The 26,148-nt window shown below is 37.7% G+C and overlaps 1 protein-coding gene across 18 annotated transcripts in view; it reads left to right on the top strand.

The window, feature by feature from the left end:
• The window catches only part of DLG2 (discs large MAGUK scaffold protein 2), a 1,324,826-nt gene that overhangs the window by 813,807 nt on the left and 484,871 nt on the right, over window positions 1-26,148 (top strand). For all 18 annotated transcript variants that reach the window (XM_053925682.1, XM_053925677.1, XM_053925676.1 and 15 more), the window contains one exon: window positions 16,817-16,953. In XM_053925682.1, coding sequence (XP_053781657.1) covers window positions 16,817-16,953 — 137 coding nt within the window. The remainder of the gene's footprint in view (window positions 1-16,816; window positions 16,954-26,148) is intronic.

Genomic DNA, 26,148 nt, shown 5'->3' with positions numbered 1-26,148 from the left:
CTGATGGTTCTTCAGTCGTCTCACCACGGGGAATCTCCCTGGTGCCTTTCCCCTGTCACAAGCATAAGTTCGTGATACGGCCTTTCCTATAAGTTAGCCAGGCAATTGCTTGGTTAGCCGCCTGCTGAGCAGCCCGGCACCAAGGAATAGACAATAGTCACACACAGCTTTTATCAAATGCAGGCTCACTCGAAGTAGAACATCAACATACATTAATATCCTCCTCACACTCTCACAATCTGAAAACTATCACACACACATACACACACACACAGCAGTCAATGGGAGACAACAAATCCAAGTCCCAGCGCCTCAGTCTGCAGGTCTGGGAGACAGCATAGTGGGCAAGGGAGCCATCAGTGTCTTTCAAGGAAGGATCTCTGGAGCCAGGTGGGCAGCAGGGCAAATGAAGTCCCCAGTCCAAAAGGCAGAGCGTCCAGCAGTCGATGCCGAAGGAGATCAGCATGGCGTGGAGCAGCACTCTGGTGTGGGGAGCTCAGCTGTCTCAGCAGTGGTCTGGAGCCTGCCTCAGTTATGCCTTGGAAGTAGTGTACTCCACCCTTCTGGGTTTTTGATAAATGTCTTGGCACCCCTGATGCCAAGTGGGGAATCTGCCCAGGAGCCTATGGGTGGTACATGGCTGTTCTGCTTGGCACCCGTGATGGCAAGTGGGGAACTTCTCCAGGAGCCTATCTATGGGTGGTCCTGCTCTGCAGACTTGGCTGTTCTGGTCACATTTGTAGATATCTTAGGCATGTCTCCTTGCCAGATGTGTCTGCTCTGACTTAGGTAGTTTCCCTCTTGAACCGAAGTGTCATGGCTGACTGACAGCCACCTTGGTTGACATGAGTGACTCCACTGTCTTTTATATACTTTATGCTATCTTGATTGGACCAGTGCCATTTTATTCATCCTGCTCTCCACATCCCCTTAACCCAGAATTTGTCATTATTTATCCACAGCCTGCTTTCTCCTCATATTAGTTTCTCAGAGCTGCTGTAATAAAGTACCAAAAACTGAGAGACTTAAACAACAGAAGTGTATTGTCTCACAATTCTGGAGGATGAACATTTAAGATGCTGGAAGGGTTGGTTTCTCCTAAGGACTGTAGAGAGAATCTGCTCCCTTCCTCTCTCCTAGCCCCCAGGGGTTTGCTGGCAATCTTTGGCATTCCTTTGTTAGAGATATATCATATCTCTGCCTTTATCTTCACATGCTGTTCTCTCTGTGCATGTGTCTGTTTCTGTGTTCAAATTTCCCATTTTTAAAGAGACATATTTGTAGTACCTTAGGGCCCATTCTGATGACCCCCCCATTTTTTCTTTTAATTTTAATTTTTTATTGTTATTCAGTTACAGTTGTGTGCCTTTTCTCCCCATCCCTCCACCCTCCCCCTTGATTTTGTCCATGTGTCCTTTATAGTAGTTCCTGTGATCCCCTCTCCTCACTGTCCCCTCCCCACTCCCCCCTGACCATTGTTAGATTGTTCTTAACTTCAGTGTCTCTGGTTATATTTTGTTTCCTTTTTTCTTCTATTTATTATGTTCCAGTTAAAAGTGAGATCATATGGCATTTGTCCTTCACCATCCGGCTTATTTCACTTAGCATACAATTTACAATAGCCAAGTACTGGAAGCAACCTAAGTGCCCATCAGCAAACGAGTGGGTACAAAAACTATGGTATATTTACACAATGGAATTCTACGCAGCAGAGAGAAAGAAGAACCTTATACCCTTTGCCACAGCATGGATGCCCCCCCCATCTTACCCCAGTCATCTGTACATCTTTCAAGTAAGAAAGACCCTTACTTGAAGAGTCTTTCAAGTAAGGTGACTGGTACTATGGCTGAACTTAAAATATCTTCTTGGGAGACACAACACTCCTTCTCTCTCAAAACAATTTTTTCTACTTGCACCTTTTTTCTCTATAACTGCCAGGAAAGCATTCCAAAATTCCTGATCTTCTATTTTGTGGAGTAACGTAGTTCTCTTTTTGTTTTGTTCATTCTCAATTAGCTCATTCTTGAGGCCTATTTTGACACAATTAAAGTCAACCAGAAATTTTCTCTAAAAAATCTATCATTGGCCTAACAGGACATTTTATATTCTTCTAAAACAGCCAGTTCAAACTAAAATCAGCTTTGAAAAGACTTTTTTCTTCTTTCCTAATTTGTATATGATCTCTATAAATGCATACACACAAAGAGAATAGTGAACAATATATTGTGTATGTTCTATCATATTATTGTAAAACATAACACAGATACAGAAAAGCACCCAAAGGAAATGACTAGCTTACTGAATTATTTCTACATAATTACTGGAAGGCAAACACCCTCTAACCACCACCTGGAACAAGACTGGAACTTTGCCAGCCACCAGAAGCCTTCCTATGCACCCCACTGTACTCACAGCCCCTTTCTACCTTCCAAAAGGAACTCCTCACCTGGCTTTCATAGTAATCACATCCTAACATTTGTTTGTTTGTATTACCCATTTGTTTGTTTTATACATCCCTAGACATTCTATTTTAGTCTTGTCCATTTTGTAGCTTAATACATCTTAATATGTTGTCTCTCTTCATCTCTCCACATTGTGTCTCTTCGTTGGAGATGGATCCCACTCCATCTCCTTATTTTCCTTGTAGTTTATCTGCTGACGAACCCAAGCCATTTAACCTGTTGAGTTTTCCAGCCCATATCTCTGATGCACGCATGATGTTGTTCAATAAGTCTCTCTCTCCTCTGTATTTTCCACAAATTGGCAGCTTGATTCAGAGGCATAATCAAGTGATTCCTTTGGCAAGACTATAAATGATAATATGCTCTTTCATAAGGAAGCAAGCAATACTGATTTCCACTCTTTTTTAATGTTAATTGATATTAATCTTCAATTCTTAGACATATTTTATTAGAGGAGCAAATGGTAATATTGCAACTCTATCAATTTGTTTTCATTTATTACCTGAAATTATTTTATTATGGGCTACTTCCTCTCATCTATTACAGTTGTAAAGTTCATATAGAAAAGGCAGGATAAGTGATAGATTCTTTCCTATTATTTACACAGTTCACAAGGTAATGAATTGGTTCTCTGCCATCCTCAAAAGGTGACCAATCAGTTGTCTTATTATCCTTTTTATAATTTCTATTATTATTGTTAACCTATGGATTTAAACATACTAAAACAAAGAGAAAAAAAGAATGAAAAAAACTGAACAGAGCTTCAGTGACATACAAGACAATATTAAGCAATTTAACATATGTGCAACTGAAGACTTACAAGGAGAGGAGGGAGCAAATGAGCAGGAAAAGAAAAAATATTGACTAAAAATTTTACAAATTTAATTAAAAACATCAATACAACAAACAAACAAGCAAGCAAAATAGAACCAGAGACATTGAAATAAAGAACAAACAGACAGAAGCCAGAGGCCAAGGGGACAAGGGTAATGGGGGAAAGAAAAGGAGGGGTCATCAAGGAACAGGTATAACGGACCCATGGACAAAGCCAAAGAGGAGAAGGTTGAGGGTGTGAGGTAGGGGTGGGTGGGTTGGGGAAAGTAGTGGCAGGGAAATGGAGACAACTATACTTGAACAACAATAAAAAAAAAATTAAGAAAAAAGTAATAAAAAATAAGATAATAAAATAAAATTTAAGAAAACATCAACACATAGATCCAAGGAGCTCAGTCAATGCCAAACAGGACAAATACAAACAAATCAAATAGAAAACTATAACAACAACAGAACACAGGGACACAGAGACACTGTAGGAAACCAAAGATGAAACAGTAAAAGCAGTCAGACAGGGGAAACTCCTTACATGCAGGAGAACTACAATTGTTACTGACTTCTCATCCGAAAGAACAGAGGGCAGAGTCCAATAGAATGACATTTTTAAATGACTGAAAGATAATATGTAAAGTGCTAAAATGCTTACACCCACACCTGACACATAGTAAACACTAAACAGATTTTTGTTGTTGTTACCTGTGTTATCAATTTTCTCCTTTAAAATGGCAGGACCAGTGAATGACTGCGGTCCTTTCCTCAGTACCGAAGTGCATAATTTGAAGGGTTATTTTCTGGTATAAAAACATAACATTCATGTGAAGTACTAGATCACCAGGGGCCATTGACATTATTCTAAAATAGCTTACTGAATAAATGAAACGAAAAGATCTGCAGGAGATTTGCTGCTCTTTTTATTCAAGGCATGGATTTGGAAACTCCACTTTGATTATACACATGATATAGAAGATTTTTTTTCAACTATTTGACCTTAGAATGATAATTAGAAAAGGAAAAAAATGGATTTTTACAAGAATGTAATAAAGGCCCTGGTTGGTGTGGCTCAGTGGATTGAGCACTGGCCTGTACACCAAAAGGTCACCAGTTCAATTCCCAGTCAGGGCACATGCCTGGGTTGCAGGCCAGGTCCCCAGGACAGAGGGCGGTGCATGAGAAGCAAGCACACATTGATGTTTCTCTTCCTCTCTTTCTCTCTCCCTTCTCCTCTCTCTCTAAAAATAAATAAAATCTTTTAAAAAAGAGAGACATGGTCCCTAAGCACCCTAAAAAATAAAATAACAAAAGAATATCATAAAGAACCTCTTTTTAATTGTGACTGATTTCATTTATATATAATGTGGCTTTAATATCCCCCATGAGTTAATTACTGCTCTTCATTTCCTTTATTTGTTTATAATCTTCTGTGAACTTGTAGGAGAGAAAACCATGCTTTATTAAATTAATGCGTTATTCAAATAAAATAATATTTGGGAATGCTGTGCCTATTTATACCCTTTTTGCATGCCTCTTTTTAAAAGCCATTGGTTAGATGTCACCACTCCTCCTAGTTTGAAATTACAGTTCTCTGCAATGCTGAATTGACATATTTGTTCCCCCAAAGTGCCATTCTCTTTTTCTCACTGTGACCCATTTGCATACCTATATTTCCTGCCTGGGACTCTTCTCAAATATTCTCACCTGGTTAATGTCTAATCTTTTTGATAGTGTCGTATAAATTCACCTGACTTCACTTGTCAAGGTGTTTTTATTTTTTTCCCCTCTTCTACTTCTCTTAAAACACTTAAGGTTCTTATCACATTACCCATTTTATCACAGGTATTATTATATAGCTGTTTCTGTAGTATTGTCCAATATAATTATAAAAAGAATTTCATGGTCCTTTGGTAAGTAAGGAATGTTCTAGAATAGTGATTACACCAAATCCTCACAACTGTCTGAAATAGACCCACATCCCAAAATTACTGGACTTATATATCCAAAAGATATGAGCTACTTGTGTCAATCATTGAGATAAGTTCATATTTCTGTACATTTGGAATGGTGCTACCCATTCCAGCACGGTTCCAACTGGATAGACATTATTCATTGAATTGCATATGATGTACGTGTGCAACCCTGACAGAGGCTCTTAGCAATAAAGAACTCATGACTACACAGCACGTACAATAACTGGGGAGGATTCACTAAGAATGATAGAAGTGTAGGGAACCAACCCTGGCCAGTGTGGCTCAGTTGGTTGGAGCATCGTCAGGTACACTGAAGGGTGGCAGGTTTGATTCTCAGTCGGGGCACATACCTAGGTTGTGAGTCATTCCCCTGTCACAGTCCATCGATGTCTGTCTGTCTGTCTCTGTCTCTCTCTTTTTCTAAAAGCAGTGAAAAAATGCCATCGGGTGAGGATAAAACAATTTTTTTAAGAGTAAAGGATCAGCCAAAAACTAAAAGTTCATCGATTCTATTCCTGGTCAGGGCACACGCCTGGGTCGTGCCCTGGGTCCTGGCTGGGGACATGCAAGAAGAAATTGATTGATGTTTCTCTTGCACATCAATGTTTTTCTTTCTCTCTCCCTCCCTTCCTCTCTCTCTAAAAATAAATAAATAAAATATTTTTTTTAAAAAGAGTAAGGGATTAGAACCCAAGTCTGTTTTTAGTCTCATTTTCTTCCATGGGAAAAATCCAGTTGTAAAGATGAATGAGTATTTTAAGAGAGTTTGGGAAATAAAATATAAGATGAAGTGATTCATCTTATACATGATGAATCACTGTATATATAATGTAACATAGTTGTGTGTCTGATAACACTTTATATTCTAGTACTTTATCATACTTTATACATTAATAATACCTAAATATGTAAATATGTTATATATAATGTTTATAAAGAACTATCACATTTGACTCTCATTACAGTCTTGAGAGGGAAGGCAAAGGGAATGGATGTTCTGTTAATACTAGTACTTACGCTGTGTGGTTCCTTTTCACATATTATCATAATTAATTATCACTGTGATATTATGAGGAAACTATTATCCTCCTGATAAAACTGATGCTGAGAGAAGCTAAATAACTTGTTACAAAGTCACAAAGCTTTTAAATGATAGAACCAAGATTTGTACTGTTAATCTGTCACTACACCACACAGCTAACGCTGATGAGGTAAATTGAGAGAGACCATATCTGATCTTATCATTTCCCTGCTTAAAACTCTTCAATAAATTCAGTAAAAAGGAAAAAAACACTCTTCAAAGGCCTCCTATTGCCGCAAATATAAGGTCCAAACCCAGCACAGCAGCTCTGGACATTCTTGAGCCTCTCTTTCTCCAGCTTCAGGTCTCCAGTCTCCTCCTAGCCCATTCACTCCTTCGATCATAATGAGCAAGGCTGTTTGTCCCTTTCTAAAGGCTACTCCCTCCCTCTGCTTAGACGACGTCCTTGCTGCCTCTCTTCTTCTAGTCTTTCAAGAGAGCTCAGCTCAGCTGTCCCTGACCTGGCTCTCTGCCATCCTCAAAGCATGGCTTCTATTCTATTTACTCGTCATTCCTTCCACCCTGGCCTGAGAGTTCCTTGAGGACAGGAACTGTGCCCTATTCATACGTATCTTTCTAAGTGCTAACGTCATGAGTTGAATTGTGTCCCCCCAAAAAGATGTTGAAGTCTTAACTTCCAGTACCTGTCAATGTAACTTTATAAAAGTGGAGTTTTGGCTTATGATCACCTTAATGTGAGGTCATTACTAGGGATCCTAATCCAATATGATTGGTGGTCTTACAAAAAGATGAAAGTCGGGCACAGAGACAGACACACACCCAGGGAGAACATCACGTGGAGATGGAGGCAGAGTTGAGGTAATGCATCTATAAACCAGGGGATGCCAGAGATTGCCAGCAAGCCACCAGAAGCTTATTGAAAGGCCTGGAAGAGATTTTCCCCCACAGCCCTCAGAAGAAGCTAATGCCTTGATCTAGACCTCTAGCCTCCAAAATTGTCAGACAATAAATTTCTGTTGTCTAAATCACCCAGTTTGTGGCACTTCGTTCCGGCAGCCCTAGGAAACTAATATATCCTGGAGCTGAATATTTTTCAATGAATGAATGAAGTAACTCATCTCATTGTTTTACCAGCCTGAGCCCTTTCTTATCCAGTTCATTAAAGCATGCTTATGGGAACAGGTTTCAGTGATCTGTATTTGTCATTAATTAAATTTAAAAATTATTTTTGGAGTATCTACTTTGTTTATAATACTCCTGGGGAACATAAATAAAAGTACTATTATTCCTTCTAAAGCAGTCAGCTAAAGTATACATGTCTCTATTAATGTGAAATGCTTGACATTTAAAAGTACACCTATGTAATATGAGTGTTTGGTCTTTAAAAACATCCATCACTAATTCATTCTGAAAATATTTATTGAACAATTATTATATGCCAGCACTGTGCTCAACATGGTCGATTTTATGCAGTCCCTACTTTCTAGGATTATATAATGTAGTTGAAGAGAGAAGATAAAGGCACATAAAAGATTAATTTGGAAAGTGAGTTAATCTAACTGCTTACATTTTCTATACTTGTACCTAGACTACTAAGAATTGCTGAAGGAAGAAAAAATTACTGAAACAGTAATAGCTGCTAAACCTTAACCAATCATCCATTCTTTGCAACTTGCTGCATTTCTCTAATCATTTATCTCTTCCGTTTTCCCTAATTGCTACTTTAAATCTTTTGTACTTTCCTCAAATCTTTGACCTCACTCTTTTACTCATTCTTGGTCAATGCTCACACTTTCTTGTTATCAGAGGAAATTGAAAATAAGAACTCCTCTAGTGTCCTGGCATGAAAGTAGGGACTGCATATTCTGAACCTTTATCTGTAGCATCCTTTCCTCCTTTCCTCTTAATTCAGTGGGAAAAGTGTCTTCCTGTCTCCATTTATTACTGTATCCAAAAATATTTCTTGAGCACACTAGCAGGACTAAGTGTAAACTGGTGAGTACAAGAGATATAATTCCTCTCCCCCTGATCTGTATTCTGCCTAAGATTACTTGTTGCTTTTTTCTGAACTATTTCAGTTTCTCAAATAATCCATGTTATCTCTCAACTCGGGTCTTTGAATGCATGTTTTCCTCTCTATACTCCCTTCTTTTTCCTGAGTCACTTTTATCTTCCAGGCCTCTGATTGGATTCAGAACCTACAGTTAGTTAGCCTTCTATGACACCCCTCCTCAACCCAGCATAGGTGGCCCACCTACGTGCTCTCAGAGCCCCTGTTCCTCTCTTATCAACTTACCATACTAGGTTCTCATTGCCTCTTACCGTTACCCTCCACTGGAAATCTCTAGTTCAGTGATATACCCACAATTTTTAGGACAGTACTTGGCACATGATTAGTTATCAGTAAGTGTTGAATAAGTTAACTAATTGTATTTAAATAGAAATGAAAAGAGTGATACAGATCATTGGTTCTACTGGTATTCAACTTAGAAATGAACTACCATAGTAGATTAGAATTGGTAAATATTTGATCGGTCTTGAAAATCAAAATGATGAAGGCATTTCAGATGGAGGGAATAGGCATAACAAAATAAACAGCACAGCAGGATCAGCTTGCCTGGAGGAAGCTTAGCAGCAGAGAAGTAAAGAATAGTAAGAAGAGAATAAGAAAAATACCTGTATAAAATGAACAGTGATGGACAATTTGAACAATAGAGCAGCATAATGAATGTAGAGGAAAATAACCTGGAAAATATTTGCAGAATGGGTTGGAGAATCAGTGAGGGAAAATCTGAAATCAGGGTATAAAAATCATAAGCCTTGTACAATAAAAGCAGGCATGATTTGATAAGCACTTCGTTTGGTAAAGTAGCAGTGGAGAGGAATAATATAATTATATTTAAATATGTACACTGAGGCTTCTGAAAAAACATAACAATTGCTGTATGATACTGCATTACAATAAATATCACATAGCAACTCTCTGCCAAGTAGCATAATAAGCCCTGGGATTCGGTGATGCCAAACTCAGAGCTCCCAGTTTACTCTTAAATATCAATCTAATTGGAAAACACAGAAGACAAAAAAGAAAGCCAATTTTGAAGGGGGCTTATGAGTGCATTCTTTCAAGCTTGTGAGTTTAAGGTGGCAAATAAAGCCCAAGAGAGTGTTGGAGGAACAAGAAGTCTGTGCACTGACCAACACAGCAGTGGTAATTGAAACAATGGAAATGGCTTCTCTACCAAAAAGAGACTTTGGAGAGGACAGGATTCCGTGGAGTGTGCCCTGGAGGATAACTGCTGTTCTAGAGAAGTGGTCATCAAATTTAGCATTCATCTCCAAGAGTTTCTAATACAGGAGCATCTGGCATGGGCCCCAAATTTTGCAGTTCCAACAAGCTCCCACATTGATGCTAATGCTACCGGGATGAGGAGCACATTCTGAGAACCACTGTTTTAGAGCAATAAAATGAAGTTAAATAAAGTGGAGAGAGAAGTAATTAGAGAAGGAGCAGGCAGTATAATGTTATGAGCATAGAAATATGCAAGTGATCAGTAGTGTCGTGTGAAATGCATAAAGAGCAAATGCCCATCCAAAGTTTTTAGGCCTTTTGGAGGAAAATTCTGTATCAATATCATTTCTGTTAAAAAGGAAGAACAAGCCGGACATGCATACACCACTCAGACCATAAGAATTAGATGTTGAATTATTTTCCTGGGGCTGCCATAACAATGACCACAGACTGGGGGCCTTAAAACAACAGGAATGCATTCACTACAGTTCTAGAGCCTGAAAGTCTAAAATCTAGGTCTCAGCAAGATTGATTCTCTCTGGAGAGTTCTGAAGGAGGATCTGCTCCTTGTCTCTTGGGTAGATTTTGGCTGTTTCTGGCAATCTGAGGCATTCTTTGGCTTGCAGCTACAGTACCCAATCTCTGCATCTCTCATTACATGCATTCTGCCCTGTGTGTCTGTGTTTCAATTTCCTCCTCATACAAGGTCACCAATCATTGGGTTAGCACTCACACTAATCCAGTAAAACTTCATCTTAAATTGATTACATCTGCAAAGACACTGTTTCCAAGTAAGGTCACATTCACAAGTACCAGGGCTGCAACATACCTTTTGAAGGGACGTAATTCAACCCATAGTGGACGCCATGTGAGTAGACTGTGGTATATGGAATGAGATGGATGAGATTGAGAAGGGGTATGTGATAGGTAAACAGAGTTAGTAACTATATACTCTTTAAAGGCTTCAGCTGTTAACAGCAAGGAGGCTGTGGTATTTTCAGGAAAGGACAAAGGCATGCACAGTCAGAGCTAGAAGAGAAGAAAAGTACTGAGTAAGAGGCAATGTTCTAGAGGGGAACAAGGAATAATGAATAAAGTCCTAGAGTAGAAGGGAAGATTTAGGTTTAGAAAAAAGAAATGATGCTTATTCCTTTGAAAAAAGGGAAAGCAGAAATAACAAGTAAAGACATGGGGGCTTTTCACAATAAAAATGGTATTAAAGTGATGTGATAAGCTGTATGAGTAGGTGTGAGGTATGTAGGGAAAAAATTGGAACATTGCCTATGGTATATTAATAGGGTGATCTGTGAGATATTTCTTAAGCAGGATTGAGTGTACTTAGCCAGTGCTTTGGGAATTTTAAACAGAACCACTTCTTTCAACCCCAAACTTTGTCTTTTGAACCCAGGAGGAATCTAGAGAGTAAGAAAATAAAGATTTGGCTTTTAGTTAGCCATACCTACAGTGCCCAATGAGATTAATTAGTGTCTCAAATTAAATGGAATGCTTCATTTCTGGTATTTATTTAAGCCAAGTATTCTTTCTCAAGAGGAAGAGATCTGAAATAGTCTGTTATCTGGTAGACCAGACCCACTGGTAAAGTTTTTGTTTGTTTGTTTTATTTTTAATTGAAATGCACATACATTCAGAAGTTAAGTTGCCTGTGTGGGTGGTGTTTTCTAGGAGAGGGCCAGCCAGGGTTCTGGTTGGATTCTGTTTCCTTTAATAAAAACATGTAGTCAGAATGTACAGAATACCACTGGTGTTTTCTGTTGAGCAATAAACACCGTACCTAGTGGCTCCTAGATAAACTGTCAGAAGCACTCTGATTAATAACGTTGAATTGTTCAGAGACACCCAAAGAGTGCCCCCTCAGTCAAGTCACATCAAATGAAGCTGAAGCAAGTTATTGAATTACTATAAGACACCACAGGGGCTTAGTTCTTTACACCCACAATGGGTATATGGGTACATTGTAATCATATGACTCTTTTTAGCGTTTCAGTTTTTATTCTGAGCTTCTGAAGCACAGTATCCGTCTATGTTGCCAAGACTTCTGCTTTCCGTCCTCCACCTCTCTCTGACACTTCCTCCTCAGCGTAGGCAGGCAGCGAGGGAAAAGGGTGAACTGTGTTCCACACGTTGTTTTTTTATAGGATGCGGAAGAGATTTTGTGTGGAAGGAGATTGAATTAAAGGCTTGACCAAGGCTCACATTCCTTTCCCTATGCCTACACTTCCCGTGTTAATGCGAGGAATTGCAATTTGGGGACATGCAGGAAATAAGGAAAGGGGAACCTAGCTTTAGGCAATACCTGTAAAGCTGAAATTCTACATCCACATCATATGTTTGCAAACAGATCAGTTTTTAATTGCTTGGGGAATTAGGTGTTTAAATTTCACATGCTTTTTTCCTCTTAGAGCACTGAAATATGCAGATTTTTCTTCCATGATTTTACTTAAATATTTTTTGTGTCAGCTTTGTTTATTACTGGCAGACACATAGGCATATTTAGTATAATTCTTAATAGCCAAACATTTCACAGTAGATAGTGTTAGAGTCAGTATTTTTGGTGAGACCTACCAACTCTTTTCACTGAGTTTATTTCCTAATTGGTTAGTCTACCGTCACCTGATGATTCAGGGTTATTTCTTAATCATGGACACTTCTTTTCAAAATAATGACCAATTCTCTAAATTGGTCTCTTCTCAAAAATCATTGTTTTTGCTATTTTCAGTGTTTCTCACTCAGATCTTCATGAGCATTATTGTATTTATCCTGTTAGGGACCGATCCAGCTTATCTCATTATGAATACTTATTTTGAATGTTTGCCAGAAAATCTCTGTCTCAATTTCCAGCCCAGTAGAGCTGGGATTTTAGGAGTATCATGTGACCTAAGTCAGGGCAGCTTTAGTCATTTAATCGGCTGGAATCCAGAGGATGTGTTGGTTTGAAAGCTTTTATCAATTCTAGCTTAACCTTCAAGACACAGCTCAAATGCGCAACTTTTTGTTGATTCTTCTCCTGCTCCTCTAAGTAAGTCATGCTCCCCTCTGGGCTTATGTAACATTAGCACCACGAGAGAACTCATCCTATCAGGGGTGTCCAACCTGCGGCCCACAGGCTACATGCAGCCCAGGATGGCTGTGAATGTGGCCCGACACTAATTGTAAATTTACTTAAAACATGATGAGATTTCTTTGTGATTATGTGTCAACAATGTGTTTAATGTGTGGCCCAAGACAACTCTTCTTCTTCCAGTGTGGCCCAGAGACACCGAAAGATTGGATACTCCTGGAATCATATCAACGTATTTAGGTAACTGTTTTTCAGAACAACTTGAGAGCTGTGGAGAGCAGAGAATTTTTATTTATCAAGCATCTAGTGTATGCCAATTACTTGAGAACATCAACATACTTATTCCCTCATTACAACTCAGGAGTTTCACCCAGTTGGTAGGTGAAAGAATCAGGATGCAAAGCTGGCTGTGCTGTTGCCCAGTCAGGGTTCACCTGAAGCAAGATTAACCCCTAACCATCATCGACCCCAACTAACAGCCTCACTTTTTCAGCTGTCGCTCACTCATCAAAGCCACCATCTTCATCCTTAAGGGGAGTCTTTCTCAGAGATATATCACTTTTCCTCTCTTCTTATATTTATTTTTTATTCATTTTTACTTGATATGTAATTATGAGGTAACTGCAACAGTCCCCCCTTATTCATGGGGGACATGTTCCAAGACCCCCAATGGGTACCTGAAACTAGAGAGTATGGAACCCTGTATATACTGTTTTTTCATATGTACAGATGCTTATGATAAAGTTTAATTTAGTAGTTAGGTGCAGTAAGAGATTGACAACAGTAACTGGTAAAAAACTAGAACAACTATAACAATATACTATAATAAAATTATGTGAGTGTGGTCTCTCTCAAAATATCTCTTTGTACTGTATGCCCAGCATGGAGACACTAGGAAAAGGGATGATTCATGTCCAGGTGGGTTGGTGTGGGATAGTGGGGGATTTCATCATGCTGTTCAGAATGGCATACAACACAAAACTTAAGAATTTTTTATTTCTGGAATTTTTTTATTTGATACTTCAGATGGTAGTCGACCATGGATAACTGAAATCATGAAGGGCAAAACCACAGATAAGGGGTAGTACTGTATATAACCAGCCGTGTTCTATTGCACAGCATAAAACAGACAAAACTCCTTGTCATAATGAAGCTTCTGTTTTCACCAAGAACACAAACAAAAAAATAACATAAATTATATACATGGTGTAGGTAGTAGATCACAAGGTAATAAATGCTAAGGGAACGTGAAAAGTAGAGCAGAATAAGGAAGTGGGGTATATGGTTAAGGGACAATATTAAACAAGTAGGTCGGGTTCAGGCTCCTGGAGAAATTGAAACTTGTACAAAGCTCTGAAGGAAGTGTATTCTAGGCAACGGAGCAACTAGAGCAAATGCCCGAAGGTGGAAGTATGTCTGGCATGTACTAGAATTATCAAGCCTTGAAGCGTGTGTAGAGTGAAATGAAGGAGAAGAATGTTAGCTAAAGAGGGGAGAAAATGATCCTATCTTGCAGACAGCCTGCTCCTGCCTTAACAGATTGTGTACAAGGAACACCCAGTGCCTCTAAACTGATCGTTTGGATTTGGTCTTTTTGCTCTGTAGTCCTAGCCCACATCTGTCTTCGTTGAGTAGTCCTCCAAAAATCCCTGGCATCCTCTCAGTTTAGAATATTGCTTCATCCAGGCTCAATCACACTCACTTGTGCGAACCTACTCAAGGATCATTATTTCTGTAGTGTTTCTGGTCAGTCCGTTCCTTTCCATTGTGTTGGCTGTGGTCAAAAACAACAATGTAAGATGTGTACTCGGGAAGTTTGCTAAATGAATAGACAGATGAGTGAATCATTGGGTTGATGAGTTAATGAATGGAGACAGATTAAATCTTATAGCACAAACAGATACCCCACCTGTAAATAAACTTGTGTTCTAGATGTAGAAGTAAGCTACACATTTACTTATGTTGAATTAAATATCTGGAATACGGTTGAGTGTTGATTCTTTTTAAATGTATTCCTGTTCAATCCAAGTAAAAGAAATCAGGGAATTTTTTTTAGGTCTGTACCTTCAGCAACATTCTCTGGCTCTTACTAAAAATACTTTGCTTCCCCTTGAGTAGAGTCACCAGTTAGAAAGTATTGAAACTACTCTCAGGAAAAAAGGAAGTCATTTACTTTTTAGTAATATAATTTTGTCTACGGAATTCATAGTGATTTCATTGTCTTGGTACAATCTTTAACTTCAAATGTCAACTACGTACTTATTTCCTTTGTTAACCTCATTTACAGTGATCATTTGTTTCCTTAGCTCTTCTGTAGCCCAGGTTGCCCAGGGCTCTTACTGTTGTTATGGTGGATGTAAATCAGGGTCCCTGGATTTATTTTAACCTTTTCTTTCTACAGAATGGAATGACTTCTGTACAACTGTAATTGTGGTTCATTGCTCATGGCATGTAGCTATGAGACTTTTGTGAATGTATTTTTAAACTCCCCTATAATCATATATGCATACAAGCAATAGGGTTAGAAAACATGAGCTGATATGTATTTTAAATTTCATAGGAAAAGTCAGTTGGGTGCATTTTATTTATTCTGGGTCATCATTTGCTTGATAAACAAATTTTTAAAATCAGGCAAACAAATACATGCATAGATCTGTGGAAGTAAAAGCATCAATAAAGAATAATTACCCACTTTAGCAGAAAATTAAATTACACTTATTTTAATTGCTCTATCAACTTAAATCCATTTCCCATTTATTTTAAACAACTATTGTAGTTAATTTAACAAAAAGTCATTTTATTTCAAATATAATTTCAGAGGTGTTACTTTATAATTTATTAGGTCACTGTTCCCCCATTAACTAATCATTTATGCCATCTTAAGAGCACATAGCCCTACTCAATACTTATTCAATAAAAGTGTAGTGAAATGGAGTATTTTCCATTATTTTTGTATAAAGTGCCAAAAAATGTGTATGGTTGTTTTATCATAAAACAGATGTGTGAGTTTTCAAATTTAGATTATTAGGTATGAATAGTTAAAATTTTATTTTATTAAGCAAAGTTACAGAAATTTTCTGTTTTTACTAATAAAACACTTGATTTATATCTATATTTCTGAGTAATATGCATGCTAATTATTATTATAATTTAAAGTACAATAAAAATATATGCTACCAGTATTATACTGAATGTATATTCAATCATATTCTGAAAAAGACTTTTATACCTTTAAAGATTCTGTATCATTCTTTTAAAATGACCTCATAATGATTTTAATAACTTCTTATTATCACTCCATAGCTTTATATAAATAAAAGTTTTATAAGCTATAATACAGTAAAATGTATCTCTTGAAATAGAAAATTGCCATGTTTAAAATGATTTGATATCCTGTACTATGTTATAAAAATAATAAAGTCAAAGTATATAGACTTTTTTTTATTCTTAAGAAATATACGGGGATAATTCATTTTTTGTGCGTTGAGTAGCCTCACTATTAGTTAATAAAAGTGCCAAGAAGTGTGAAAATATGACAAGGTGTCCAGACAAGAAAACAGGAATTGCAAGCATCTGGCTCCTTTTCCTTATCTTCTGTCTGAAATTATTACTTAAATGCCCAATGCATCTTCCTCGTGGCTCTTGCCTCAAAATTTGGAGAATTTAGGAACAGTTTTACTTTTCATCCTGAATGTCAAGAGTATCTAGTTCGCTACCCAAATGACTGGCAACACTTCTGTTCTCAATGCTGGAGTAACGACAACAACAATAAGCCCATAGACTCAGCGTGAGCAGGACTGTATTTGTCTCACCTGGGATCCTTTCACACACTTTTGCCGGATCCCTACTGTGGCCAGTCACCCATTAAGAGCTGACCTTCTGGGGAACAACAATTAAGTGTGCAGTCAGGAAGCAGAACAAAACTAACAGCCAATGGGATTGACTTTAAGAGCTTTCACTCATTGGCATTAATCAACAAGCTTTCAAATATGTAAAGAAGAACAAATGAATTTAAGCAGAACCCTTACTGTTATTTATTCCTGTTATAATAAATTGAGGATTAATTTTTTTAGACTGTTGAATTGTAGCTAATAGCATTTTCTTTTTTAAAAAAGTTTTTCTTTTTTTGTTTCTTCCCCATAGGTTTAGGCTTCAGTATTGCAGGAGGTGTGGGGAACCAACACATTCCTGGAGACAACAGCATTTATGTAACTAAGATTATAGATGGAGGAGCTGCACAAAAGGATGGGAGATTGCAAGTAGGAGACAGGCTACTAATGGTGAGTGTGGCCCGAGCAAAACTGCGTGTGTATTTATAAAGCTCTTGCTTCCCAATGTATTAATCTTAGTTGGTTCAGGCCGTCATAACAGAATACCATAAACTAGGTGACTTAAACAACAGGAATATTTTCTCATAGTTCTGGAAGCTGGGAAGTTCAAGATCAAGGCTCTGGCCCATTCAGTTTCTGTTGAGGTCCCTCCCCCTGGTTTGCAGACATCTGTCTTCTCTGTGTGTCCTCACGTGGCCTTTGCTCTGTGCTTGTGCTGTCTCCTTCTCTTTTTCCAGGGCTACCAGTCCTACTGGATCATAGCTCCCCACTTACCCCATTTAATTAATAACCTTAGTTACTTCCTAAATACCCTGTCTCCAAATACAGTGATTTTGGCAGTCGGAACTTCAGCAAATGAATTTGCAGAAAGGGAACACAATTCATTCCATAGCAACGAACATGGGCAGAAATAAAAAAGAAGGAAGAGTGGGTTTTGTGGTAAGAGATCTCGAAAGTACACATTTGATTGTATCTGACTTGTTGACATTTTAGAAACAGAAACCTACATTTTCACCAGTTTTCATAGATACATAAGGCACAGAGATTACGTGTTGTGTTTCCAATGCAATCCATCTCTATTAGCCAGAGAGGCTGCTAAAGCCAGACTGCTAGAGAGGTGAGCTTTGTGTAACAGAGGATAACACTACCTGGTTTATTGATAGGTGCATTTCTATGTCTCTGTGGTCCTTTGTGCAGTCAGTGTAGACTGCATCCCCTAACGTCCAAGAATTCACAAGCTGAGCTCTGGCACATGTGTAAAAGGATCCTTCCTCCTCTCCCCTCAGACAATGTCACAGCTATTATATTTGCCAGCTGCCCACATGCTTCAGGAGCCCTGGAACTGATTGATACCAACACCTGGCTACCCTTCCTAAGCCGGGGTTATATGATAAACTAAGGCAACATTAGAAATTATAAGTAGTAAAACATTGGGGATTTCACTGAATGAAACTGCTTCATCTCCATTTACTCTTTTATATCAAATCTATAGGATAATAATCAGATACTGAAAATTAAAAGCAGATATCTCTCAAGTAAGATAAGTATACCTATATAAATGAATTAAAATTTTCTTCACGACTTTCATCCTTTAAAAAAAAAGATAAGTATACCTAGACATATCTAGTCTCATGTCTGCCCTTATAACATAGAGCACAGGTGGCAAACACAAGGCCCGTGGGCCAAATTCGGCCCTCACCCTGGCACCTTGTTTCTACCTGGCGGCAGCACCCAGCTCTTGCTTAACTATTAAGGAGTAGTTACATTTATACAGTCCTAAGTTACATTGTAAATTAATTCGGCCCTTTGAAGGCAACTGTGAAGCTGATGTGGCCCCCGGTGAAAATGAGTTTGACACCCCTGATATAGAGCCTCTATTGTATGTCTGAAAGGAGCCATTACCTCCAACACTTTCATGAGAGGTATTTGGGAAAGATTAACCTATACAGTCGCAGCAGAATAATAATTTCTAGGACACATGCAAGTTTCGTAGCTTGAACCTCAAAGTTCATTGTGCCCTCTTCCCTATTCAAGCCAGCTTGTCTTTAGTCTCACTCTAATTCCACAGTCGTCAATGACTTTTGTATTCAATTATTTAGATGAGATATGTATAATATTCTTGATATTTATTTGGCTTTAAGTATTTCCTGTGCACTTTTAAAAGAGCTTTTCTGCAATTAGCATATATTTCTCACAATGGCTTATTTTGTATAAGCAAGAGGAAACTGAGGTATAGGGAGAGTCACTAACTTGGCATGGTCAGACAGTTAACAATAGGCAGAGCCCAGTTTCAAATCCAGGCAACTGGCTTGCATCCGTGCTTGTAAGCACTAAGCCTGGCATTTGCATTTGTTTCCTAGAATTTGTCGGTCAATTCATTCCTTCCTTTAGTTTTCGTTCAGTCATTCATCAATTCCTTTATTTAACAAGTAGTACATTGAGCATCTACAATTTCCCAGACAATCGCCCGCACTCGGAAAGAAACCCTGGCAGGAGAAAACATATGGTCAGACTGGATGGGCAAAAAATGAAGCGTTAATGACTTTAATCAAACCTGCAACAGAGTTGTTGGCTTTTTACCACCTGAAGTTACTATCATTTTATTTTCTTTTTTTAAACTACTTTATTGGGGTATAACTGACATGTAAAAAACTATACATTTAATCAATATAACTCCATTAGTGTAGGGATAATTATACACCCATGAAACAATCACCACCATTACGGCCATAAGTATATCAATTATCTCCCAAAGTTTTCTCCCATCCCTATAATAATTATTACCATTTTTATTGTTGTTATTATTGTGATTATTAGTGTACACATGTGCTAAGAACATTTAACCAAAGATCTAACCTCAGCAAATCTTAAGTATATCATACAGTATTGTTAGCTGTAAGAACTATGCAGCATAGTAGAACTACCATTTTTAGTCTTAAGACTTTCTGAATTTTTTGTTTGTTTTCGTTTTTGTTTTTGCCTTTCATGTAAAGGTTTGTTCTTAGGAAGTGGTGTCTTTTGAACCAGAAAAGTGTTTTTAGGGTGTAAGACCTAAAAATTCATTTCAAGAATATAAACTGTGTTGACTTAGGAACAAAATAAACTGAGATACCCGTCTACACAGTGATAAACTGAAACGAAGAGGACAGTTTCATCCTAAAGAATGACCGCCATAGATACGCAGTGATGGGGCCCGTGACGCGTTGTTCTAAGAGTGTGTTTGTAGACAACTCTTCTGGGATTTCTTCAACTGCTCCCGTTGTAATGTCATTCCGGATGTTGTATGCTGACTTCTCGGGGTTCTGTTTAAAGTTCTAGCTTTTTTCAAATCCTTAAAACAAATTCAAAGTCTAAATTCTTCAAAGGATTTTCCAGGCATTATGCTATTATTTTATTACCATTTCTTGAAATTTATTGCAGACACAATGATTTCAAAAATAGCTGTGACATAATCCTTAACTGTTTTGAGTGTTAAAATAAAGAATAGCTTTAAAAAATTGAACTTTCAACAATAACCTTCTCTTATGTAAGGAAAATATAATTATTACTTCCAAGGCAACTGTCAAGCTGAATTTGGAAATGAAAGAAAATTATTCATTTCATAATATTCTGAAAGAAAAATGACTGTGAGGGAGACAATAAAGAAAAAATTATGGAAGGCACCCAAGAAACCAATTATCTTGCTTTAGACAAAAAAATATTTATTAATGCTCTCCCTCTATTGTTCCTTCCCACCTCCTCTTCCCTTTACTACCCTATAGTCATATCTTTTTTAGCTTCCTCATCTTCTACTCTCCTCCCCCAAAGGAAGCATGAATAATTCAGACTCTGTGACTTAACACCTGAACACTCTATTGTTTTCTCTAAAAAGCTAGTCTTCTTTCTAAAGCACTTCGCACCACTTCTTAGGAAAAATGTCTCCTATATTATTCATTCATAGTTCTGTAAGTAAACTGATCTAAAATGAAACTCCATTACTTTCTTTAGAGGTTTGTGACTGGATCACTGCACTTCAGAAAGTCTCCCAATATCTGCCGTTCAGGGAAAGCACAGACCTTTTTTTTTTTTTGAGAATCTTAGTAATAACCCTTCTAGTTTCTCAACTAAGATAGCTGAATTATACCATATATATTGGGTACTTTTTCCCCTAAGTACTTCTTACATCTCAGAATTGAAAAGCTTCTGTCTTAGATATTCTCTTATTTCAACCCTGTTTGGTACATCGGAATCCGACAGAAAAGTAGGAAGTAGTCTCTCACCTCTGCTAGAGCATTCTGAGGGTGGAGAGCTTCATGCCTCCTATAAGCCGTTCATTAGCTAATAACCATTATTGGCAGTTTGTCCTTAAAATTATATCAAAATATATTTACCTATACATTTCTTTCTTCATTCATAGCTCCATCCCTTGGAAAAGTGAATATTAATTTCTCTCCCACATTTGTTTGAAAAACTATATCTTCCCACTTCATTTCTCAGTCTTTTAAGGTGTTTTACACATTTTCTCTTATCTTGCAATAAATTTTACCATACATCTATTTATCTTCTCTAAATACATTACACATTCAACAAAACTTTCTTTTTTATTTCTTAGAATGTTATTCCCCCATCTGACCTTTACATTTATTCGATGATAAGAAAAACTTATCCTGCCTGTCACGTATGCAATAAGCCTCTTAGTGTTTCAAATAAGGTGACTTTAATGTTATACCTCTCTTTGTTGTTTCAGAGGTCACCCAGATGCTCTCTTTAACAAAATAATAACTTGAAAAATTTTCCCTGCTGCCTGGCACTTCTCATTCACTACAATTTTGTTTTGCTTATTCTGCCAAAAGATAACGACATCTGGTTTTTGTGGATTGTACCAGTAGCTTCCCGGTGTAATCTCAGACTGAATAGATTACCTCCTGGCCCTGAACGTTATGGGACAGATGATGAGAAGTTAACAGTATTAATAATTTTCAAATTCTTTCATATATTTTTACCCACTTGTCTTTATTAAACCCTTCCAAGGAGATATAGAAAGTCACATATATTATAGAAACATGATTTTCTTCATCTTTTTCTATGAAATACCAGAAATTTTGAATCCAGGGTCATCTGATGGTCTTCGCTATAAGGATAACATGAGATGTTAATTGTCAAAGCCCCTTGTCACGTTGTGATTTAAACTTTATAATCTTAGTCTTTTTTTCTATAACCTCTGCTTGACATTCGGAAAAAAACACAGTCAGCAAGATAACTTGTACATCTTGTTCAAAGAATAAGTCTCTATGATTGTTTTTTAAATTCTTCTTAAAGGAAAGCAGTAGACAAGGAAAAAGGTAACCCAGGCATTGAAGTAAAATGGAAAGACGATGGCCTCAGAGATAGGATAAATGGTGCAAGTCCCAGGCAGCTAGCACTAACTCTACCTAACTGACCTTGGGCAAGTGATAGACGTCTTTGGTCTTCTGTTTTGGCCTCTTTACCATGGCAGCATTGCCTTAAATTACTGTTTGTCAGGTGTATTTTAAAATACTAGTCTCATTACTTACTGTGTCACATGGAAAGGATCTGTGGTCAAATACATTTGGAAAATGCTGCAATCTGTATCTCACATTTTTTGTAGATTGTCAATGAACTTTAGTATATTAAAGGGTCTGTAAAATCCCACAGTAAGGGAACTAATTTAACTTTGTTTAACAGTATAATTTCAAATGTATTTGAAACTCTTTTTTGTATTTATTGTGGAACTCTTCTTTTGGATTTTTACTCTTTATGTTATTTTAATTTTTTAATTACAGTATACTTTCAGTATTATTTTGTGTTAGTTTTGGGTGCACAGCATAGTACTTAGACAATCAAATACTTTATGCAGTGATGTTTCCCTGTGATGGGTCCAGTACCCACCTGGCACCAGTGATTAGACCAGCCTTAGCTAAGAACCAAAAGTTGTCCTCTCTCTGCACATGGCTCTACCTTTCCTACCCCCACCACACTATTTCCATCTCTAAGAGCTGTTTCACCTCCAGCATCCCACGCAGTCTTCACTCCAGTGCTGAGAGATGGATAAGACTGTCATTACTATTATTCTTTTCCTGAAAAGAAAGTAGGAACTCGGTGAAAGCAGAAGAATTTCAAATATCACTGAACTACTAAGTTGTGAATCAGATTCAGACCTAGATATCCACATCCTAAAACCACATCCATTTCTCCAGTTTACTCAGTCTCTCTGGTTTTCAGTCCTGGTTATACATTGTAATATTGTGGTAAGTGTTTGAACTCAGTCGATCCCCAGGTATCAATCAGCCCTGAATAATCAAATCAGAATCTCTGGGGTAGGAGCCACACTTCCTTTCTAAAAAATTTTCTTAAGTTTTTCGAATGATTCTAATTTGCCTCCAAGTTAAGAACCACAGGCCGACCTTTTACCTAATCACATCCAAGCCCGCTCTGCTGCCGCTGCACTGCTCCTGAGGGTGACTTCGGGGGCGATGCTCATTCCAGCAAGCTGGTAGAGCATCGTTTAGCAATTTCCAACAATGCACTGACAGGCATTTACAGGTAGTTCACCCTTAAAACTCTGTCCCCTGCAGTTAGAGTCACTTCTGAAACACCCGGGAAAAAAATCTGGATAATTATTTCTTGGACTTTCTTCTAATTTCTCTCCAATGTAACAAAATTACAATGCAGTGTCATTGAAGTGACATTTTACATGAGGTTTAAAGCGTTCTACTATATTGTTGTTGTTTTCTTGCTTATATACAGTTTAATGACCCTGTTTATAGAACTTGCTCATAGTTTTATGTTGATACTTACTACAGAGTGGTAGTTTTAAAATTATTTTAATAACATACTCCCTCCTTAAAACACAAAAGGTTGCCTTTGATATATGTACATTTCTCTACTTTAAATTCCATACTTCTATGACTATGCTAATATATTATACACATTTTAAAACATATACAAAAATAGAAAGATGAGGATCAATGTGATAAATATTAATAGAAGTTCAAATATTCCTTTATATACCCAGTGAGTTCCCAGGAGTTCATGGCATACTGACCGCTGCTATAGAGGAGGCTGGAATCAATCAACACATCGCTGTCACTACCTCTCTCTCTCTGTCTCTGTGAAATATGATTAAGAAATACATCGATACTTAATGTAGGAGAAAGAAATTTATCCCATTGGAGCTTTCATTTTGTCCCTTATAAGCTGGTGTGACCTGGAGCTCACATTCTGTGCCAGCCTTTCATCCTTATATCCTGTGCCTGACACGGAATGACTGTCCAATCAGTATGTGTTGTCAGTTGAATGACCTTCGTTCTCTATCCTTTCTTCTCTGACTCAACACAAATGCGTCACTCCCCCTATACAACGGGGAATTTTGATCACTTTTCCTTTGGTTTGCAACATTGTTATTTGTAACTTATTTAGCTTATTATGTCAACATTTATTGTTTAATATTCATAGTGTGACAGCTAGGGGTTTGCAAAGATGAAAACGATGTAATCATTGCCCTGAGAAGGTCAGTCTCTGAGGTAGGAAGAAGCGTGACAGATGAAGTGCTGTAGAAGGGAGTTTCCATTTTCCCAGAAAGAACCCTGAACAGGAAGAAACTATTTCCAGTAGCAGGATCAGCAGAAGCATCATGTCTGACTGTGATGTCTGATTCCTATTTACATACTGCTTTATAATATACAGTTTTTTTTCAAGTTCGTGGTGTCATTCCTCTCTTATAAACATAAATAAATCAGTATTATCCACATTTTACCTATAAGAAAATTAATGCTCAGTAAATATGTGAACTGACCAAAATTCTAGGAATTAAAACCAGATCTGATTGTACATTCAAAATTACTTTCACTATACCAACTTTATTTCTAGAAACATCTAAAGTTAAAATATGGCTAATTTTTTAAAATATATTCAAGTCAATTCACAGGACATGAAAGTCACCTTCCTTCTTTCCCATTCTAGTTTCCATCGCTCATGAGATTTTGCTGTGCATTTCATAATGAAGCCACTGTACTTTGTTTATGTTCTTTCTTATTTAAACTTTTTGTTCTTGTTCACTTTAAAAAGTAGAGTTAATTCCACTTTAGCAATAACTAATACATGCTCATTGCTGAAAAGAAAAATAAGAAAATATTTATTATTCAAAGGTAACCATTATTAGGGTTTCCTATTTATAGTTATTATTTTAAAATCAATTTTACTATGAGAATTAGTTTCATTGTACTCAGAGATTTCAGTCTTTGGTTTATCCATATTTCTTTTCAGATCTTTGACATAGCTGCCTTAGGTTGGTCCCCTTTCTAATTTATCTTACAATCTAGTGGTCAACAACTTTGTCTCCTTTCTAAAAAGTTAACTTTGGAGTATGTCTTTTTTTTTAGTGTTTCTAGAGTCTCACACTTCCTCATACTATGTCTCAGGTAACTTCCACGTCCCTAATCACCTCCCAGTGTGTCTCACCTTGCAGGCATTCCTGAATGAGTATGGATAGGTCAGGATCTCGCCAGCGGTTCTTTGCTCACTTCCTCCTTATCAATACTCTCTTCTGCCACCACACCTCCCATCTTTGTATTGTCACATATATATTTGCTGATATTCATTTGAATTCTCACCACACTTGCCATGCTCCCTTCTTGCAAGTCCCCTGGCACCTCTTCCTTCAGCTGGTGTGCCCTCTTTTTTCTGCCTTGTCCTCAGATTCAGTGTTCCTTCTTCTGTTTGAGAGAATGAGTCATTTCACCTCCAACCTTCCTTTCTTGGCCTCGGTCCATGTCCTACTGCAAACCTCCTAATGGACCTACAGCCAGGCTGCACATATTCCCCCCACCCCTGTGTGGCACACACACGCTTCATGGAAATACTTCATTCAAATGCACATGATTTTTTTCCCCTGAAACCAGGCCAGTTGCTCAGTGTTCACCATTATAGGCAGATACTGGGTGCAAAAGAAAAAAGAAAAAAAAGACAATGAAAAACAATGACAAGAGCGCCCAGCCAATCAGTATAATGTCCCTTCTCTCTTCGTACAATCAGCTGCAGCTGTAGGCCCTTTATCTTGAGAGTTCATAGGATAAAGCACACACGTAATTAACCCAAATAAACCCACTTTCATGAAAAAAATTTGAAGACTTCAGCACAAAAGAGCACTTTTTGGTTCCGATCCTGTACTATTCTGAATTTTAAAAAAAATACAGACGCCTCATCAACAGTACCCTAATTAAACTCATCAGTTCACAGATGTTTACAGGAAAATGCTCAGCAAAAAATTTCACCAAGAATTTCTATTTCCTGGGAAGAGATGGATGATGACAATAGTAATACTGATAGGAGCTACCATTAATAAGTTCTTCAGTGTGCCTGTCACTCTGCACAGGCCGATACATTTAAATCCATAACCGTTCGAGGCAGCGGTCATTACCGTACCTATTTTACAAATGTCCAAACTGAGGCTTAGAAGGTGAGATAAGTTTCCCAAGGTCACACAGCTGGGAAGTGTCAGGACCAGGGCTCAGATCCTGGTCTGCCCGACTGAAGAGCATTCGCTCTTAAAGACGACATCCTGTCGCCAATATCATGACCACTCATTCGTGACTAAAATCTGTGTAAATTGTCCAACACTCCCTTGTCACAAATAGAAACAGACTG

Source organism: Desmodus rotundus, chromosome 5 (assembly GCF_022682495.2).
Source record: "Desmodus rotundus isolate HL8 chromosome 5, HLdesRot8A.1, whole genome shotgun sequence".
In the NCBI taxonomy this organism is placed as follows: domain Eukaryota; kingdom Metazoa; phylum Chordata; class Mammalia; order Chiroptera; family Phyllostomidae; genus Desmodus; species Desmodus rotundus.
This window is presented reverse-complemented; position numbering and strand designations above follow the sequence as displayed.